The 15,935-nt window shown below is 42.5% G+C and overlaps 1 protein-coding gene across 10 annotated transcripts in view; it reads left to right on the top strand.

Moving 5' to 3' along the window:
* Positions 1–15,935, top strand: part of ARVCF (ARVCF, delta catenin family member) — a 412,391-nt gene that overhangs the window by 175,381 nt on the left and 221,075 nt on the right. The window contains exon 1 of one of the 10 annotated variants that reach the window (XM_025201538.1): positions 11,153–11,661. The exons of 7 other annotated variants lie outside the window; for them this stretch is intronic. In XM_025201538.1, coding sequence (XP_025057323.1) covers positions 11,641–11,661 — 21 coding nt within the window. In that variant the 5' untranslated portion in view covers positions 11,153–11,640. Of the gene's footprint in view, positions 1–11,152; positions 11,662–15,935 lie in introns of those variants that run through there. 2 more of the 10 variants (XM_025201542.1, XM_025201539.1) reach the window with 2 other exon arrangements.

Below are 15,935 nucleotides of genomic sequence, written 5' to 3'. Positions count from 1 at the left end.
CGCTGTGGGACCTGATTCTGCCACCAGCTTACAGCTTTCTTCGAGGAGCCATCGACCAGGCCTCAGAGCCCTTCACTCAATCAGAGGCCCCACCAGTGTTGTCTGCGTCACTCCAAGACCTCCCCTTCTAGCCCTGTGCCCTGCTTTGGGCACTAAGGGTTCTTCCAGCTCTCGTGGAGGGGAACCTAGTCGCCACTGGCTGGGGTTTACCTAGCCTTATGCCTAGGCCTCCCCTTTCCCGGGCTGTGCTCTAGGCTCTGGGGCTCTTTTAGTTCTTTGGCTAGGCCACACTGCGGGGCTCCAGCTTGTGCTAGGGCTAACCTGAGCAGCCTCAAGCTGCTCCCATGGTAGGTTCTCCATGTGCTGGACTGCACACCGCATGGGGCCCGAGCAGCCTTGAGCTGCTCCCAGGGCCGGCTCTCCAGGTGCTGGTCTGTACACTGCTCTGTCCAGCCCTCTGCTGAGGACGTAGACTTGAGCTGCCTCAATGCGGCTCCCAGAGCCTGAGCCCTGTGCTCAGCCTGCACACCGCTGGGGCAAAGAAGGGATCCTGTGGAGGTGCTTCCCTCTCCAGTGTTCCTCACCATCTCTGCCAAGTGTGCTGAGCATACTGGGCTTTTATCTACACCAGAGGCCCCGCCCCTGAAGTCTGACAGACCTGCAAAGCGCAGTCTTCGATCAGGTCCAGGGGCTCCTCCCCCCCGAGCAGGGGCAGGGCAAGCCCCTCCCAGCTGTTACCTGATTGGTAGAAATGTTCCACCAATCCAAAGTGTCCTTCTCCAAGCCGGGCTTGCTGGGCAAAAGTGGCGAGCCCGCCACAGATGGTTTAAGTGTTGTTAGTCCTACAATTCCACAGTTATAAAGATTTCATCCTCTGAAACTGCTGTGGTTGAGACCACACGGCGCGAACAACTACAGCTTCCTCTGTTGACATTTTTAGAGGTAGAAGTGTGTGTGTGTGTGTGTGTGTGCGCGCGCGCGGGCGCATATACACGTGTGTCTTACTGCAGAGTAGACTAATTAGCTGTGCAGTAAAGTGTCACCATCTACATGTGCACTGGTATTAGGCTGCAGCAAACTAATTAACTCTGCCATGAGATAGTACTATCTTATGGCGGGGTCAATTACTGCGCTGAAACGCACATGTAGACAGTGACTGGACAGGGGCCAGACTTCTGCCTGCTGCCTAGCCACACAGCTCCACAGGGTCAGTACCCTCATGGCCCAGCCAGCCACAACACTGCCACCCAGAACTCAGAGCCAAAACCCCGTACCTCCTGCCAGCCCAAGACTGCTCCATCCAAGCTCAAATTACTGTTGTCTGAGGCACACATGTAGACGCTGTGCCTGGGAGCAGTTTAGTCCAGCTTAAAGTGCTCCAGAGTTGACTGGTTTGCCTTAATTTCACATGAAATTAAGGCACACCCTGTGTGTGTGCAGGTGGGTGTAGTGAGGAGCAGGGGCAATGAGCTACATTGTCAACATAGTGTTCTTGGTTTCATGGTTTCACAGTGTGAATCTTGCTGTGTTGGGAAATTAATCCTTGTGTGCCATTTGAACAGTATTGCTCTAAATTAGCCATATGGGTTGATGTAACATTTCCAAATGTAATTATATCTCTTTTTTATTCTTGCATTTAGCTATGTAGGGCCTGATCACACACAGCAAAGGGTGAGGTGTATGTCTGTCTTGTACAACCAGCACCTCTGAATGGCTGCGAGAATATGGTTGCTCATATTGCATGTCTGTGCAATGGGGGGCAAGATTAAGTGTCCTGTTTGTACCTTTTGTTATGCAACGCTTAGTAATTTTTCTCTCTTAGAAGTGACTAATTGAATGGAGGATTTCTCTGCAGCAGGGCTTGTGATTATCCCATTTATAAAGGATTATTAAAGAGTCACTGAGGTCTAGGATATTTTAATACTAATTTAACTTTTATTTCAGGGTATCAATTTTTTGCTCTTTTTTTTTAAATTCTGAAATGGTTAAACCATTATAGCCTGTAGTGTGGATGCAGTTACATTGGTCTGAAGGGCCATTATGCTCGTATAACTATGTCTACACTGGGCATTTGTAATGCTCTGGTCATACTGGTTTCATAGTGGTATAATACAAAAATGCTGGGTAGACCAGATTGTTATTAAACTAAACAAGTTTAATGTCCTACCTTCCCATGCTGCCTCCCACTCCTTCTCCCTCCCCCTGCAAATTCCCAAGCACAACTGGCTGCTTTGTCTCTAGAATCAGGCCCTATTGCCATTTTAATTAGACTTGCCGTGTATCATGTTTAACCAACCCAGGAGTCAGCTTGATTTCAAACTGCTGAATCTTGCCTTCCTATGCCTTAAAACAGGTGGTAACATTTTTTATTATTTTCTTCAACATAGGCATGCTCTTAAATTGAGCCTTACATAAAATCAGTAAATGATTTAAATGTTTGCTCTGCTTTCCTTCAAACTTAACCAAGACATTAGGGAGAAGTAGGAGTTGACATGAAGGTGAGGGAGGAATTAAGAGCCTTGAGAGAGATCCCAAACTGGTTCTGTTTGTGAAGACAACTTGAAAGAACCTCTTGAAATACCATTAATCAACCAAGTTAACAATAACACCCAGTTCATTCTTTTTCTACTGTGCAGACGTGCTTCTAGCTGCTCAAGCAAAACCACCCTCTGGAAAGAAAGCTACAGAACATTTTGTGTTTAAGATTCTGATCACTTGTTTCTCTGGAGCATATGGTTTGGTTTGCCAGTGGAAACAGCAGACCAGTTAAAAATTAACAGTGGATTCCTCCCTACCCCCCGCTGCTCCCTTTTTTTGATAAGGAGGTTTGCTGTATGATGTATTGTTCTGAGTTGCATATTAATTCTGAGCTATCTTTGGTTCCTGCCAAAAGTGATACTCCTTTTTTGTGAAGTGAGGTTCAGGTTCAAGTGAAAGATAAACTGAAAAGTACAGCAGAGCACACAGCAGGAATGCAAAAATACAGGGCAAAATCAATGCAGATGTTTGTTGACAAAGTGCCACCAAGTCCAGCTTTTAACTTGTATCCTGGGATTTATATTACCAATTCCCCTGTGTGTGACTGTGCCCTTTCTAAGAGCAGAGGGGAGACATCTGGTTCCAGCTCTACTCTCAAGCTGGTGTAAGGGGAGGATAGTTCAGTTGCAATTAATGAAGTTTTACCTGCACAAAATCAATGACAGCAGAATCAGGCCTATTTGTGTTGGTGTCCCATACAATATAGAGCGCTCTTGATAGATTTGGGCAACTAATGGATGTATTTTTTGTATTTACTTCTAAATTACAGAGATGAATCAATTTCTTTGATCAACTCACTGAAATGTATCCAAGATTCTCTGCCAAAAACTGAAAATATAGGGTTTTAGAATTTGATGGTAGTTTAGGGATCATCTCTAGTGTCTTGATATTACAGTGACAGGTTTATTAGAAATGCATATACCTATATATATATATATATATATATATATATATATATAATTACAGCTAGGACACTTGTGTTAAAATACTATACTGAGGCTTTTCTTGAGTACACAGGTCTCCTGCTTCTCCTATTCTTCTTTCCATTCCTCTACTCCAGCTCTTCTGCAGGGGCATAGAGTTCCCTTTTTGCCTGGTGTGTCATTTTATTTAATTGGCTGCAGTCTATGGTGCCCTTTGGTTGTAGAGTCTTTTTTTTTCTTGTGAGTAATGTTTGTGCCCAGATTAGTAGATTGACAGCACCTTCCTTGCAGGTAAGCTCAGCGCAGGCAAGAACCGTGTTGCTTTTCAACTAGTCTGTACTATCACAGTTCTGTTTCTCAGCTTCAGTGCCATAACCCCCCACCTTAGAATGGGTTAAGGGGGATTTAATCCATGCCGATTGTATCATTGCAGATATTGAGCAGACAGTTAAAGATGCTAGAATTTTTCCAGTTTGGATTTAGTTTTATTAAGAATTTGGCTGAGACCCTCAATATGTAGGGCCCACTCGTAGCAGTGTAATGAACAGGAATCCCATTGACTTTCTGGGAAAGACCCAAATCAGATTTTGATCCGCTCCTGCATGGGTATACAAGACACTCCCGTTCTGTGCTTTGTTGCTGGGACTGGCCGAAATTCCAACAGGAATCGTAGCATCTTCTTACTCCTGTGGCAGCAAAGATAGTAAGTATCTGGAGTGAGGTGAGAACAGCGTAGGGCCAAAGTCAGTGCCCCACGCATGCTGCTGTGTAATACTTGGAAGGCCCTGAAAGGACTGTTGGCTGAGTGAGCTGCTGTTTCTCCTAGGGGCTTTAGAGGTTACATGGTTACGTGGGTGTCAGGCAGAATATAGCCCCACACGATTAGATGGCAGGTTTGAGGAAAGACCTCAGATGGTCAAAGTGCATATCCAAAAAGTCAGTAGGAATATTATTAATTGATTTCAGTAGTGACTGGGTTTAAAGTGGATCTATGGATATAGGGTTTAAAGTGCCTTCTGTCAGGGACTTAACCTTGTGTGAGCACTCCTAACTTCTGCTGTGCCAGCACGTAGCAGACTCAAGCCAAGACCTTGTGCATTACCTGCAGAGAACTGCTTCTGATGAGAGTGCTAGCACAGCCTACACTGAATCTAGTTGCTCCAAGCTACCTAATTTTAATATCCTTATGGAGGAATGTTATCAAACCAAAAAAGTTAGTGAGTCAATGCCTGAAAAATTGGCCTGTGTTTTAGAGACGGATACGAATCATTTTAATTCCTATAACATAATTTAATTCTGTAAGGACACACGCTACATAGTGTTTTCAGAGCACATTCTAAATATGGGTGGTGGTATTTTAGCTATGTAGGCTCTGCAGATAGTTGAAAATATTCGTATGTTAGCGTGAAGACTCTTGTTGCTGTGGAATACCTTGCTGTTCTTTCCATAGCTAGCAGCACCTGACTGTCACGTGTGACTACATCTCTTAAGTATGTATTGTATAACATTATACAGTAGCTGCAAAATTCCAAAGTGCCATCTAATGTTTGTTAGCAGGACAGCAGCTTCTTACACTGACAATTATAACGGGGCAAACCCATGAGTGTATTCTCCTCACACTATTCACGTATCATCTTTGGTTGCTTAATTTGACTTCACTGTTGCAAATTCTCAATTTTTAAAGTGAATCTTTGTTGAAGGAGGTTTGGAAACCAAATAGAGGTGAGCAGTTTTCTTAATTTTGTTCCAAAGACCTTTGGGAGTGAGCCTGTTTTTTAGTCAAAACTGTTTAAACTTTTCTAAAATGGAAATCCTCCCATTTGGTACAGTTTTGCAGTTTGGAAGCTCAGAACTGAATAGTGAATTTGCTTTCTGAATGAACAGAGAAAGGAGTTTGAAACTGAAGTTTAGGATTACAGCTGATGCTGTTGAATTACTGACTCTTTCTGATTGAAAGAATTCATCTAAGTTGGTAAACTCCCATTTCTTTGACTGCAAACAGAATGGACCAGCATAGCCATCAGCAGGCTCCTTTGGCTGAGAGCCAGCTGTAATTATGGCCTTCATTTTAAAATAAATGTCACAGTTTATTTGTGGTATAAGAGGCATCTTCCCTTTCAAACTACGAAATTGTAGGGATGAACAAAATGGTCTTAACTACAGCTGTGGTGATGGGGAATGTTACAGGATACATTTTAGGAAGCAAACTTATGGTGAAGATGTCTTGTTAGCCACAGACATATGGCTGTGGGTTTTTTTAGGACCCTGTAGTTATAGTTAATAACTGTACTTTCCCTGCTTCCAAACTTGAAGGTGGATTTCTGTAAGTTCTTCTCTTCTTTTGGCAACCTTATTTCATGTGTGAGCATCTAGGCTAGGGACAGAAATTACTCTAAACTGGTATAAGTGAGTTGGAAACCAGTTCAAATCTGTAACACAACAGAAGTTCAGTGCACATAACCACTTTCAAAATGGCTGAAACTGGTTTAAAATAAACCTGGAAGGATGTAGTATCAGACTTAAATGATTCAAGTTAAATTGATTTATTGAATTTCTGCCCCAGATCCCCTCCGGATTCAAGTTAACTCCCAGTCCCCCAGCCTCCCAGGATGCTTTGCACCTCCCTTACAAATCCCCCTTTGCAGAGTGGGCAGGCTAGCCTGGGCCCATGGTTTCTGCTCCAGCTGAGCAGGGAGGCATGCTCCAGTACCCCCAGCTTCTGGCCTGCCCCACTACAGGCATATAACTGCGTTTCTGGAATCAAAAGTGAATGTCTGTTTACTGACTTAATGGTTCAGTCTATGCAGCTTAGACTAACCTGCAAAGATTGAATCAATTCAGCCTCGGGCTTTTTGACTGTCTGTACTTAGCCCTAAAGCACAATAATTTTGCCTGAGCCTAAAAGCTTAGCATACAAGAAGACCTATGGCCTTCATACAAGAAACCTTGACCATTATTTAAAAAAAATGTAAGATAGTTTCAAGAACTGTTTGGGGGGGAGAATGTTTTTAAATAAAATGACAAAGAAACACTGCTAGATTAGGAAGCACTAACTCTCCTAATGGCCTTTGGCATTTTGAAAATGAAAGAAACAAACCAGCCACCCTCTTCCAATGAACCTTTGAATTCTGACAAATTAAAGATGTCCTACCAGACATAGCACGTAGATAGTGCCCTACACAAATTAACCCCAATAATTTGCTCCCAAAATAGCATGCAAGGAAATCATTTAGAAGCTCATTTCCTTGACTGGAATTTAGTGGGCAATTTAAATAGAAATATTAGCATGCACGTCTATCTCTGAACATTACAGAATATAATGCACAAAACCTATCCCACATAATGAAAAAGGAGTTTTCTTCCTTTATGTAGTATCCAATTACTGCTCAGAAAAATATCAACATAGTACTTGTCACAAAAATCAATTGAGAATACAGAAAGAGCTTTAGCCAGTTTTTAATGGCAAGCCACATGCTTGGCCTTTGGCCTGGAAGGGAGGGTATAAACTTATAACCACTTGCTCAAAAGATACTGAATAATGTACAGATTGCAATTCTCTGCAAATTATTTGGAAAAGTATAAAAAAATCTAAAAAAGTCAAAATGACCAGTTCTCGGTATTTTTCTTATACACCTGTCTCTTTGTTTATTTCCTTTTCTTCGTGACTGCAGTGTGACAGTTGAGGTGACATTCCCAACCTTAACCTAGACTTGCTTTACTCTTATCATTTTGTCTTGTTACTCTATTATTTTGTTTGCTTAAGACAAAGGGTTGTGTCTTGTGATCTGCCTGCTGAATTGCATGATGATGTAGTGCTCTCCCCATCTATGTGAAGCTGCTAGGAAGGAACGTGGGTTAACACGCATTCAGCTATCAGCAATGTGCAATGACATGTACCTTCATATGTCCTTGAACTCTAATGCTGTCATAGCTGTTACCCAGCTCTCCTAATGTCATGTTAAAAATTTAGTAGAGTTAATGGAAGGTAGAAGCAGACAAGACAGGAACTGTGTCAGTCAGCAGAGGGATCACAACTGAGTTTCCAGTTGTCATAATGTTTCTTTCTATTGGACTGGACTAAAAGGTCCAGGAGGCGACTCCCTGTCCAGTGTTCTTCTTCCATATTGTACAATATTTTACAGTCTCTGCTCTCTCCTATGCCTGATGAAGGCTGAGTGTGCCTGAACTTGCAAATAAATAAAATAATTTGTTTGCAAATATCTAGTTAGTCTCATAAAAGATATCACCTCTTCCATGAGTTTTGATTCCTCTTCCATATTGGCACTTTCGTCTTCAGTCTTGTGGCCCTTCTGGCCCTCTTCTTAACATTGGATTCACAAATAGCAGTGACAGCTAAAAACAATATCCACCTATTGCGGGCCGGGAGGTTGCAACTGTTCTTGACTAAAGCTGATGTAGACTTGATTCTCACTTATTTCTGACCTCTTTGCTTGACTATCGCAATGCCCTGTAGGTGGGCATGAATGTGACAGGAGGCTCCAAACCAGGGTGAAGAGTGTATCAAACATATCTTAATGGCTTTATCCCACTACAACACTACATACTCCTTGGAACAGAAGCTTGTATTCTGAAACAGCTTGTGTCATTCTTAAAGCACATTTGGAAATGTGTATTAAATAGAGTAAAGGGAAGGTGTTTATCCACAACACTGAAGTAATACAAATAGCCTGACTAGTAGTCAGTACTATGATGGGTAATCACAATGCTTCTGACTGTATGGAAAACCGGTTTTCTGATCCTCTGTGGGAGCTCTTGCTCTGCTGGGTTTATGGAAGCTACATGTCACTGAAGCCATATGTTATGTCTCCAGGCAGGGTTGTAAACCATTTCATTTTTACTGCCCTCCTGAGCAGATCAATCCGTAGAGCTGTAGTGGTGATGGGGAATGATTTTTTTTCAGGAGTAGTGCAGTGAAATAAAAGAAGAAAACTTGGGCCAAACACTAGAAAAAATATTCTGCTTGTGCGAGCTGGGGTTGTGATGAAACAAGTCTGGAAAAAGCACTAAATAAATGTTACTGTGCTCTATGAGAAAATCCAGTATGGGTTTCTAGGGGATTGAACTTGTATCTCCTATTTCTTTACCTCTAATTTCTAGAAGAGAACCCCCCCCCCAAACTTGTCATTCTGGCTGTACAATTGGAAGAAATGTATCACATTAAATAAAAAAATAACATGAGGCGAAATGTAGGAAGGATCAGTGTGAACAACAATGAAACAGATGAATGAATGAATGAAACAGATGAGCTAGAGTCAATACTTGCATGGCAAAGGAAGGGCAGCCAGCTGCCAAAATCTGAAGTTCAGCAAATTCTATAAGGACCTAATCCTTCAAACACTTATTCACTCAGGTTGTTCCATTGTTTTCAGCATCAGACTCAAGACTGCCAATCCCCCAAGCATTCAAAAATCCTGAGTCAGGCCTCCAAAACATCACAGATGGCTTAAGATTCATAGGACCTGAAATATAGTTTGCACAGGAGGAATTCACAGGAAGATGCATTCCTCTTTTTGCCTTGCCATGACCTTTGAGAATGTTATCGAAGCCCATCACCAGCTGCCTGTCATCTAGACCTACTCCACATTAGATGAACTGTGAACAGTTTTTTGCCTATTGGAGAAAATCCTTCAGGCGGATATAAAACCCTGTATAGTTTAGTATCTCCCAGTGCTGTCAACCAGAGGGACCTGGAGCAGTTTAAAGTGAAGTTAACGTAGTTCTGTTTAGTTCTCTGTCTTCTCAAATGCAAAGTGGAAAGCAAATGTTTCATGGGGCTGATGTCCAGCTGGACTTCTCACACTGTTTGATCCCAGTAGGGTAACGTGAAATTAAACTTAAATAGACCTCCTTCCTGTTCTTACATATTACTAGAGGAGATGATGTCTCATTTTTTGTGAAAATTGACAGCAATTATCCTGTTAGTAATACTGACACTGGAAGAATTTTCGAGAAAGGCAAGTGAGCCTGAGTTAGGTGGGGAACTGTGGGATACAAGGAGCAAGCTCACTGCATGAAAACATCTGCTCTGAAAATGAAAGAATATTTAACTGTGACCTTATTTCCTGACTCTGTTTGGTAGCTGGCTGTAGACTGCTCTCAACTATCCCTATTTTCCAGGGACAGTCTCTAATTTGGGTCTTGGTGTCCCAGCAGCACAGCTAGCTGTCAGTCCCTAATTACCAGTGTTCAGCCACTGGCTCTTGGCTCTTTATTTACTGCTTTGGTTTGCTGCAGGAAGCTAGCATGAAAGAGAAGAAAAAATATCCTCAACCCATTGGCTAGTCATTGAGAGCAATGTCAGTTATTTAGTACTGGAGGCAGGGCTTAGTTGGCTGACTCTCAAATCCTGCTGACTGCGTCTATCTGAAAGGCAGTGTTTCAGTGTTAAGAGTGCCAGTGAAATGTCCTCTCCTACCCCTGTTTTGGGTCAGCCCGTGAATGGTGGTCACCTAGTGAAGGTGGGTTTCTGAGAAGGGGCCTCCTCAGGAGAATTAATGTATAATATACCTTAAGAATATATACGGTGCATTGATATGCATCTCTGCTGCAGTTTTGCAAAATGCAAAAAGGGAGGGTTGAGGGGGTCAGAGCTTAGATTTAGCATGGAGAGCACTTTTTCTTTACAATAACTGAGCTGAGCAGCTAAGCAGATGAGGTGTTTGTTAGAAGGTAGGTATGAAAGTTAGAGCACCTCCAGCTTCTTTACATTAAAATGGATATCAAAATTAATGAAATATCCAGGTGTGAAGTCTGCATTATTCATGTTTTATTAAGAAAACTAGAGCCCAATTCAAGCAAGTGCATTTGTGTGTATTATGGGAGTGCCTGATAAAGTGTTTGCAGTGTGCATGTGCAGGTTAAATAGTTTTTAAAAATGCGGCCAATATGATTTGGAAATGTAAATCCTGATTCTTCTGTGCTGGTGATCTAAAAGAGGCGGTGATTATCATCAAACGTGAATGTTCTTTCTTTTCTGCTAGTGCATGTCACCTGGCTGGTTTTTATCCACTGTCCAAAGCAAGCTAGATGCAAAAAGTAAACAGGCAGGAGGATTTTCCTCCTGGAGTTTAAAAACATATTTGGCTTACTAGTATTCCAGCAGCTCCTCAGGTTAAAGAATGATACGTGTAAGGAATGTCTGCTCAAGTGAATGTTATTGGAAATCTTGTTGACTTAATGGTCAACTTTCTACCTGGGCGCTTGCCTGCTAGTGACATGTAATAGGCTGTTGTAACTAACATGAAAAAGAGTCAAGTGTAGTTGACCTTGCATGTGTGACCCCAGATAGTGTTTAACCTGGGCCAGGGGTTCTCTTGGGGGGGTCACTTATTTTCCCGTTTTTGACATGGGTCTTTTCCACTAAAGAAGGGGGGAACTTTAACTATGGAAATATGGGGAGTGGTAGAACACCCCCAGACATTGGCCCATGAGATCTAAAAGCAGGTGCAGCACCTGAAAACTACCTCCAGCAAGAGAAACTGACCAGATTGCCAAGTGACTGACTAGATTGCCAAGTGACTGACTAGATTGCCAAGTTGGCAGGGTCTCCTTAAGGTAAGAGGGCTCTTATTCCCCCCGTTGGGAAGCTAGCAGCAGGCAGGATCTCAACAGCAAGGAGGAAGATCCTTTAGCTGAAACCTTGTGCTATGGTGTTTTGCACGGGCTCCAGCCTGTGTCTGCCTCTCAGGCTGCTGCTGCTGCTCACTGGGTGTGGCTACTGCCTGCCTTACTGGAGCTTCCAGCTGTGACTGTCTGTCAGCTTCCGCCCCAAAAGGGGACTGAGTTTGCGGAGACTGGGAGCTGGGGTGAGAGCAGCGGCACCAAGAGACCAGGGTGGCTTTTAGCGGGGCAGTGGGAGAGGAAATAAGCCATGTGAAGAAGCCCCTCCTTTACTACCACCAGCAGTTTTTCCTCTGAGCTGCTTTGATTGTGATTTTTCTTCCCTGGATTGGTTCTTCCGTAGATCGACTCTGCAGAGAGGCGCTCAAACTGCAGTTGATCAGATTACAAAGAGAGAAAGAGAGAGAGATTCATTGAGGGTAGAGGCTTGGGAGGGCAAGGGAACCGGGCTGTCAAAGCCAGAGATCTGGGTCCACGAAGAACCTGCCGTAAGCTGGAGTTTGCCCAGTAGGGACTGTAAAACTGGCACCTTGCATAAATGCCTGCAGAACTCAAACAGGTTAGTGCAGAACTTACATGGCTCCCACCCTTCTCCCCTGTGCCTGTTATAGATCTGCTTTTATTTATGCATGTCTGTGTTCGGTAGCTCTGCTGTTGTCTGTCTGGGGGAGAGCGACCAAGGTGATTTTTATCAAGAGGGCTGGGAGAGAAATCCAAGCTTCTCTTCTAGCAGACTGTTTGAGAGAGATTTTGCTTTTGTCTCCCTTGTATTAACTGCTGAGACCCTCAAGAAAAGCAAACTATTGTTTCCTTTGACCTTCCAGACCTACTCAATAAATCCAGGGAACTCTTTGACAGTGAACAGCTAGAAATAGTCTCTCTCTTTTTTTTTTTTTTTAAAAGCTTGCCATTGTGTTATTGTTAAATGTTCGTTCTCCATACAGCATTCTGTTGCTTTCCCTTTTACTTTGCTGTTTAATATACAGGGGAAATGTCTAAAATGAAACCTTAAAGTTGATTGAAACAAACCTCTTATCAATAATATCAAACACTGGGCTGGTGTTAGGACTCTGTGGAAAAACTGAAATATTCCTCCTTACCTTGGAGTGTCATTGGGAATTGTAGGGCAAAGCTTTTGCAGGCTAGGCATGAATAAATAGAGATCATATAGACTTCTGTAATTTACGGATGCTTTTCTTGTTTACCTTCTTCAAGGCATCTTATAAGCCAGCAAGATAACTTGTAAATTCAGGTAGCTGCAGAGGGAGTGGAGAGCTGCTTCACAAACTTGTATAAGTTTCTAAAACCTTAGTTTTAGTGCATCCTAATGCTTTCTGTGTTGGGACAATGGGAATAAAATATGCTGATGACGCTCCTATACATTAATGTGGGGTAGCCTATTGGTGACGATTCAGCCTGCTTTGAATGTATTAGGTTGACTTGTCATGCACCTTAGTGACAGAGGGTTGAACGGATTTCTCCAAACACCCCTGGTATCAATGCTTTTTTGAGAAAAGTCACATTCTTGCCTGGGCTTTGTGAGAATCCCTGCATGATTACCACTATACTCCTGTATGTGCAGGTAGTCCTTGCAACCATTGACCTTTCTAGTAGAGATGGCAAAGATTCCTATAATTTTTAGGTACATGTTTGTCTGTATTGCTTGTGTTTTGCACCACCTGTGGACGTCTCAGGGAGGAAACACTGGTTTCTTTTTTACCTGTTCATAATCTCTGCCGTCAAACTATTGTGGCTGTCAAATTACATGTAGTTGGTTGTTGATGTACACAAAGTTATCAACAGAAACCTGTCTCCTTTGATATTTTTCCACTGAGAGAAAAAACCTGGAGGTAACGAATTGAATGCTAACTATCAAAAAGGCACATGTGCTATGATCAGACCTGAGTGTCTGGATAAGAGGAAGAGCATGGAAGGGAATAGAAGATTACCCTTAACTGCTCTGGAGTTGTACGTGGCAGTTAATTTCTCCATGTAAATCCATTTTCAATTTCAGAACACAGTTGTATTGTGGCTTTAATTTCAAGTCAGCCTATTAGGGAGCAGGATCAGACAAAATTTCTGCCCAGTGAAACATGGATGCTGGATTCACGGGAGTCATTTTGCAGTGTAATTCTCCAAGTTGCTCCGGTGGTTGTACATTAGAGAGCTCATTATATAAAGAGTGGTGGTTCTTACACTGTGTGCTGTCAAACTAATTTATTGTGAATGTGGAAATGTAGGAAGTAAGGGTTTTTTTGTTTGTTTTTTATAATAATCCCGCTTGCTTAAATCTAGGCCAAGTGGCTCATAGTTAGATGTGCATTCTGTGAACAACATATAGGCAACAAGTCTGAGATAAACCAGAGAGCAATCTAAAATAATAGAGAAGGGGTGGCCAAAAGGGGTGAAGTGAAGTGAAAAGAACAGAGAAGCCTTTTATATGTAAAACATGTATTCAGTCATATGGGACATTCTTACAACAGTTACTATAATGAAGAGAGGGCTGTGAAGGGGCACTGGTTGTAAAGTTGGCTCTGATCTCTACACAGCAGAGTTACGGCTAACATACACCAAAGCAGCTTGGATCAGCATTGGATTCTTTGCCTCAAGTGAACTAATGGATTTTGATTTATTCTAAAATTATACTGTTACACCTTGTTTGCATTTCTACTAGCTGAAAATTAATTCTAAGCTCTCAGACAAATATTTGCCTAGTAATACCACTGACACTTTAACAACACAAAACATCTGAAACCCTGCCAAATATTCATGGATTTTAAATCGTCATTAAAGGAACCAGCAGTAACCTTCAGCCATCCTCTCAGGTTTTTATTAAGAGTTGTCAGCTGGTTCCAAAATTTGGGCAGCAACAGCGTTATCCTGATGTTTGGGATAGTAGTAGCATGCACTGGAGAATCTCATTTCAGCCCTGAACATACAAAGTAGACATCCACAGCGTATTGGTAACATGGCATGATTTCAGTACCAGTTCTTAGTTATTAGGGACTTTTTCTACAGACATATCTTGTCACATTTTGTCAGTCAGAACTCCAATTTAAGTCTTGATCAATTTGCAGTTTCAAACAGCTCTCTAATGGGCTAAATGCAAATACCAAGTCTGAACAAAGGAAAGCTTTTGGATCTAGATTGAATATTCTCGAAAGCGTGGGAACATTCAGATGATGAAACCAAACCCATGTACTACAGCAGTGTGAACTTCAGTCCAGATCTGAGATTTGGGCATAGAGTTTTGCGTCTAACCTGTCACTGATTTCAAACAGTGGCTCACGTTTCATCTTTAAGCCGGTATCGATATCTACAGTTTGATTACAATTGCTGTCATCTGAGGACTCCATTTTTTGCTACTGGAAGGTGTGGAGGAAGAGGCGGGAGGATTGATTTGGATTCTGTTATGACTTTCTGCCACCGTACTGCTCAGATGTGGATCCTGCATCATCGATCTCAGTTCATATACTTTCTGTGGATACTTCTACCTCAGACATCACTCCTATTGAGACTCTTCTCCTGGAAGCTTGCAGGTCTGAAGTCTTCCAGCAGAGCATGGCGTGTCACTGGGGAATTGACACTAACCCGAAAACGCTTGCTGGGATCAGGCCTTTGTTAGACTTTTCCCTCAAATTTCCAAATGTTCCTTTTCTGTTGACGTAGAAGGACGGTGGTTGCAGTGCGAGACTGTGTAGACAGGCCGTCCTACAGTTTGACCACAGCGTACTCTTAGATGTGATCTGGGCAGAACCAAATAATAAAGTGGTTAAAATGCTGGTGGCCTGTCTGCATACTACCATATCTTGGGCACCATTGATGGTGGGAACCTTGAAGAAAATGTTGCTAGAAAAAAAAATTATAAACTAAGTGTAAACCTTGTTGCACCTAAACTGGTTTCCATTATGATTTAGCTAGTGCGGGCAAAACCAAAGCAGCTGGATTTCTGACACAGGTCCTTTCTTAGGTTGACATACGTCTCTCTGTACTTGCTGAACCTATTGTGTTTTTTAGGACTGAACATGTAGCCTTAAATGTACCTTCCCAGAGTAGATTGTTTTTGGGCACTACCTTCCTGAGCTGCTCAGGAAAAAAACCTCACCAACGTCCATGAGTTTTAACCTGCAAATGGCCTATGTATCCTAGTGAAAAGCGGATCTGTTGCTAGCAGCTTATGTTGCCCTTACACTGTGTTAGCGTGTCTGGAGAAAGGGCTAGGCATGCTCCAGCAAGTTGCTATAAAACCCTTTTCAGGGTAGAGAGGGGCTTATGCACCCTTATTGGGTCCTGGTCCATGATTAGGGCTCCTAGATGCTCCTGGGTGCCACAGTAATACAGCACGAATGGTGTACAAAGGAAGAGATGCTCTCTAAATGACACGGTTGTCTGAGAAGGGTCTTCTGTTAAGTGTGTTGTCATGGGATACCAATATTTATAACACCCAATCCCCATACCTATATGTGTGTGTTAATCATGCTTCCTAACAGCAGTAAGACATGCCAAGTAAAGCATTCCAGCCTGGTTATTACGCTTCTTGGGGGGGTGTGTCATTTAACCACCTGTCGCAAGGGGCGTAAGGTGAACCATTTCACACCACACAGATAGTTCTGTTTTTATTCAAGTTCCTCTCTGGTTACCAGAAATAAAATTAAGTGCAAAAGGTGATGTGTACATTGAGAACAGACATCTAAATTATCGTGGGAATCAGTTAGCAGTATCAGTATAAACAATTGTAGACAGGGGGTCAGCATTGAAAAACATGAGCTCTCAAACATGTTAGATGGTTTCACTTCTAGTTAAGGAGTTTGGATCTGATGCTGCTCCTGCTGA

The sequence above is a fragment of the Alligator sinensis genome, unplaced genomic scaffold, assembly GCF_000455745.1.
Source record: "Alligator sinensis unplaced genomic scaffold, ASM45574v1 scaffold570_1, whole genome shotgun sequence".
NCBI lineage: Eukaryota > Metazoa > Chordata > Crocodylia > Alligatoridae > Alligator > Alligator sinensis.
This window is presented reverse-complemented; position numbering and strand designations above follow the sequence as displayed.